Source organism: Olea europaea, unplaced genomic scaffold, assembly GCF_002742605.1.
Source record: "Olea europaea var. sylvestris unplaced genomic scaffold, O_europaea_v1 scaffold2727, whole genome shotgun sequence".
Taxonomy (NCBI): domain Eukaryota; kingdom Viridiplantae; phylum Streptophyta; class Magnoliopsida; order Lamiales; family Oleaceae; genus Olea; species Olea europaea.
Genome location: NW_019245690.1, coordinates 74,594 through 80,024, shown reverse-complemented (window position 1 = coordinate 80,024; position 5,431 = coordinate 74,594). Strand labels below are relative to the sequence as shown.

Genomic DNA, 5,431 nt, shown 5'->3' with positions numbered 1-5,431 from the left:
CTATTCAGTATTTGGTGTTTCTAAAAACAATATTTTTAGTAAATTTTGATAAAAAATTAATAAAATATATAATTGAATTTATCGTTAATTGTTGAATTTAATTTAAATTTTTTTATCAACTTTTAAAGGTGAATAGAAAGTATGTGCACATAATTTTGTCCTTTAAATGGCCCCCTTGTAACATATAATTTCACCATTTGCATGATTAGTCAGTCAGCAGTTCAATTATTCTTCACTTGTCCGAGTTTCTGAGTTCTGACCACTCCACACTGAGAAAACGAAACAAAAAACAGAACCATTACCTGGATATCCATTACCTCAATTATTATTTCCCTTGTTATTTGCAAATTAGCAATGGAAGAAAGGCCAGAGACTGAACTAATATCAATACCTGCCACCCCACGTGCGTCGACGCCGGAGATACTGACGCCGTCCTGTCAAAGGTCGCCGAGGAAGGAATCCAGCACGGCCAAGTCATGGACTCCGACTTCGTTCATTTCGCCGAGGTTTTTGAGCCCCATTGGGACACCCATGAAGAGGGTTTTGACTAATATGAAGGGGTATTTGGAGGAAGTGGGGCATTTGACGAAGCTGAATCCTCAAGATGCTTGGCTTCCGATTACAGAATCACGAAATGGGAATGCACATTATGCAGCTTTTCATAATCTGAATGCTGGTGTTGGATTCCAGGCCTTGGTCTTGCCTGTTGCTTTCTCTTTTCTTGGATGGTATGATACTAGAACTTGAATTAAATTAAATTATCTTCTAAAATTGCTTTGATTTTGTTTTTTAAGTGCTGGTGACTGCGAGCGAGGGATTTCAATTTCATATGCAGAAGCTTTTCTGTTCAAGATTGCTTGAATTTATGGGTGTATTTTCTTATTTCCTAGCATTTAATTAATGCTTACTCTCGTCTCATTAGGACTCTTTCTTGATAGCAGTTGTTCCCTTCAATTTCTTTTCACAAGTTTATACAATTATACCCTTGTTAATGTAAAAACAAACTGTTTCTAATTAATTTCGTCATCCCTCCCAAATTCTTACGGGTCTGCAACTGATATTCTTTTTCTCTTTTACTGATCCTTATCTAATGTGATCATGCATTTGATTTGAATCATAGTAAGAAAGATCCTTCTTTCACCTTTTGCTTTTTCAAAATAATCCACTTATAATGGACCCTAATTCCATGATTATTTTCTGCCTTTAAATAATCAAGACAGTTGGCTACGGCTCCATCTTGACTCAAACCTTGGCTGCATTTCATTTTCTTTATATTCTCTTCCCACTGATTCTTAAATATATCCATTCTTCTTTCTCCTCTACTAATTTGAGATATTATTCATCGAATATTTTCACTTTTTGGTCCCTTTTTTAAACCATTTTATATTGAAACTTTTAGTATAACAGAGGGAATTGTATGTTATCTTCAAAATTCTCTGTTGTTTTTATCCTGAAAAAAGGTACAAGGGATCGACTTGAACTCAGTATACTGGAAAAAAGTACTAGTGATCGACTTAAACTCAAGACCTTTGACTTCTATGTATCGTGTTGAACCAACTCATCCAAAAATTTAAGCAAATAGAGAGGAGAAGCATTTATTTATTTTATTCTTCATCTTCAACATAGTTCTTAAATTGCGCAAGTTTTACATAAAAATTTATTTGTTTAAAAGAAGTACATGCTTTAGTAACCTAGGATTTCACACACCATATAGATGAGGGGTCAATCAAAAACTGTGGAATTCAACTAGTATATACTTCAATTACATATTTGCAATTGGTAATCTTATTTTTGTGAGACATTTTACTTGATGAGAGACCTCATTATCAACTTCGTTGCATTCAATTAGTTATCTTCATTGGTAAACATAAACCTACACATTTATAAATACTATCAAAGAAGCTTCGAACCTTACTCAGAACAACTCACTTATGATACAACTATCTATGTTACAACAGATAATTATTTCAATAGAACATGTAAGATGAGTATCCTCTTTTAAATTCCATAAATCCAAAAAAATTAAGCAATAAAATTTGCGCTTCATAACAAATTGATTTTTCAGTTATTGTTATTTTTTCATGCAGGAGTTGGGGAATAATTTCTTTAATTATAGCCTACGTCTGGCAACTATACACTTTATGGCTTTTAGTTCAGCTACATGAAGCAGTTCCTGGGAAGAGATACAATAGATACGTGGAACTAGCCGAAGCAGCCTTTGGTGAGTTCCAATTACAGATGACAATTGCCGTAAACATAATGAGCCTCGTATAAAGTCATAGATATGCATATTTTGTGGATTCCTGTGACGAGAAATCTGAATGGATATATTACTCAAAAATAAAAACCTAAGGTTAATGGATATTGATAAGTGGACGTGAAGATGACATGGCAGACATAAGGGTTAGATGATCATTTTACCATTCTCTTGTTATGTCATCTAAAGAATCGTGTATTTTTAATCAAAAGAGTCTATGAAATTATGCTTAGGGAGATATTTTATTTTTTCCCCGCCGTGCGCTTGAGAAAATAAAAATTCAAATTGAAGATGGTTCACTACCACCAAAACTACAATCTCGGGACATTTTTCTCTCGGTTATCCAACATGAATATTATATAGATTTCAGAATATTTGAAAAATATTCACTGTTATCTCTTGATTTTAGGGGAGCGATTGGGTGTCTGGCTTGCTCTTTTCCCCACTGTTTACCTATCAGCAGGGACTGCAACAGCTTTGATTCTCGTGGGAGGAGAGACCATGAAACTATTCTTTCAGATAGTTTGCGGTCCACACTGCTCGTCTAATCCTCTGACAACTGTTGAGTGGTATTTGGTATTTACTTCCTTGTGCATCGTGTTATCCCAGCTTCCAAACCTCAATTCAATTGCCGGACTTTCGCTGGTAGGGGCAGTGACTGCCATCACATACTCGACCATGGTGTGGTTGCTCTCTGTAAGCCAACCTAGACCACCCACAATTTCGTACAAACCACTTTCACTGCCTTCGGCATCAGCTTCTGTGTTTTCCATCTTAAATGCGCTTGGTATCATAGCATTTGCTTTTAGAGGCCACAATTTAGTCCTCGAAATTCAGGTTCTCTCCCTCTCTCTTCCTTCCTCTCGCACATGCATAAACACACTCATTTACATTTGCAACATGCTTGGTGAGGAGCAATGGATAGAGTCATGTCTAGTACTGTGTATCAAACATGTACTTATAATTTTTCTATGTTCTATATACATCTATAGAAATCATGAAATACTTCACCTGGAACTGATGCAGTTTTCTTACAATTATGACTGAAGAGTTCTTTGTGACATCTTTCAGGCAACAATGCCATCGACATTCAAGAATCCAGCTCATGTGCCAATGTGGAGGGGTGCAAAAGCTGCCTATTTCTTCATTGCTATGTGCTTATTCCCTGTTGCTATTGGAGGGTTTTGGGCTTATGGAAACCTTGTAAGTTTTATCACTTATCTGTCAGTTTGAAAGGAACATGACTCGAATTATACGTATGAACTGAAGCCATCACAGTGACGGTTATGACACTAACCAGTCGTGTTAATCTTTAGAAGAAACTAAGGTTGAATAATAAAATATCCCAGAAATTTGTCATCCATGATGGAACTTTGCATTTTAGAATTGGCAAGTCAAATGATATTTTTGTGCCAATTTTGGCTGCTTCTTCCCCTCTGCACAAACCTTTCCTTGTTATGATAGTCGGGTTCCTATTAGTATCCATGATACAAGTCAAATCCTAGATGTGGAAAATAAGAAAAAGAAGTATCTCACTTCACAGATACACTTATCCCCAACAAAACTAGTAAAGAGTATTCTCAAAGATCTCTTTAAACTGACTTCTACGCATGCTTAACACATATTTACCTTTTTCTATTTCCTACAGATGCCTTCGGGAGGAATTCTTAACGCGTTATTTGGATTTCATAGTCATGATATCTCGAGGGGCCTTCTTGCAATGACATTTCTTCTTGTAGTGTGTAACTGCTTGAGCAGTTTCCAGATATACTCGATGCCAGTTTTCGACAGTTTTGAAGCCAGCTATACAAGCCGTACCAATCGTCCTTGCTCAATTTGGGTGCGCTCTGGTTTCAGAGTGTTCTACGGATTTGTCAATTTATTTATAGGGGTTGCACTCCCGTTCCTATCAAGCCTTGCTGGTTTATTAGGAGGTCTCACTCTTCCAGTCACCTTCGCATACCCGTGTTTCATGTGGGTTCTTATTAAAAAGCCAACAAAGTACAGCTTCAATTGGTACTTGAACTGGATTCTTGGTTGGTTGGGGATTGCATTTAGCTTGTCCTTCTCTATGGGGGGAATTTGGAGTATTGTTAACAGTGGACTCAAGCTTAAATTTTTCAAGCCAAACTGAGGAGTGAAGTGATAAATTTATTCGAAGGGTGTGATGTTTGGCTAGTGGGATTGAACAGTTGTGACAATATTAAAGAAGAAAGCGAAGTTAATATCTTGTCTATTCTAATGTGTATATGGAACGCACAGAAAGGGTTTCGAAGTTAATATCTTGTCTATTCTAATGTGTATATGGAACGCGCAGAAAGGGTTTTCTTTAGTGTGTTTAAGCAGTCATGGTTTAAGCTGATTAAGGCTTCCAGATTTGTTTGAAGGAATTGCATAGAGTGTTTTATTCTATCAATTTATAATGCTTAGTTGCAATTTGTGTTCATTTTTCCTTTTTTTTTTTCTTTTTTTTTTTTTTAATCCAAGCTTTACTCAATTATTTTGCTTCCTACTGCAATTTCTGTGATTAATTTTCCTCATTCTAGTTTTCTTCCAGAGTGTCTGTTTTTAGTTCTATTTCCTTTTTCTCCATACGATGCTCCAATTATTCCTGAGGTTGCTTTCTCCTGAAATTTTTAATCTTTCTCCTCCATGTCTCTTCAGCTAATATTGTTTCAATTTTAACAGTTAACAAGTTCCAGTTCGATCATCTGGACAAGTGGTTCAACTATATCAACTGTACTTGAACTGTTAGATTCCCTGCTATTTTAACGGCCATTGAAGGAAGAATTATACACGAACGAACAGGCATCTCAATACCATTATCAGAGCAGGTATAATAAGTTCCTATTACAACCATCCACAGCCAACCAATAAGCTTCACTCTTGACAACATTAGATAATGGGTAAATTTCATCCGTTGTCACTCAACTTTGCCCCATCACTTAGGAGTAATCGCATCACTGGCATTTAGGCCACTCTATTAGCCTTCTGTTCAACCACTTAACAAAACTGATAACGTGACAATTAAAAAGTAATGAACCGTCACAACATTAGATATTGGATAAATTTCAACCACGGTCGTTCAACTTTGCCCATCACTTCGGAGCAATCACATCATTGGCGTATAGGCCACTTTGTTAGCCTTCTGTTCAACCACTTAATGGAATTGAT

General features: G+C 36.3%; 1 protein-coding gene across 1 annotated transcript; it reads left to right on the top strand.

Annotated features, from left to right (window-relative positions):
- Positions 1 to 208: 208 nt before the first annotated feature.
- Positions 209 to 4,687, top strand: LOC111383622 (lysine histidine transporter-like 8). The gene is made up of 5 exons (XM_023007739.1): positions 209 to 728; positions 2,088 to 2,221; positions 2,667 to 3,094; positions 3,329 to 3,460; positions 3,906 to 4,687. The coding sequence occupies exons 1-5, from the start codon at positions 355 to 357 to the stop codon at positions 4,389 to 4,391; spliced, it is 1,554 nt and encodes a 517-aa protein (XP_022863507.1). The 5' UTR covers positions 209 to 354; the 3' UTR covers positions 4,392 to 4,687.
- The last annotated feature ends 744 nt before the right edge of the window (positions 4,688 to 5,431 follow it).

Coding starts and splice junctions, on each gene's coding strand:
- LOC111383622 (XM_023007739.1), top strand. CDS start 355: ATGGAAGAAAGGCCAGAGACTGAACTAATATCAATACCTGCCACCCCA. Junction 2,222..2,666: donor ACTAGCCGAAGCAGCCTTTG/GTGAGTTCCAAT, acceptor TCTTGATTTTAG/GGGAGCGATTGGGTGTCTGG. Junction 3,461..3,905: donor TTTGGGCTTATGGAAACCTT/GTAAGTTTTATC, acceptor TATTTCCTACAG/ATGCCTTCGGGAGGAATTCT.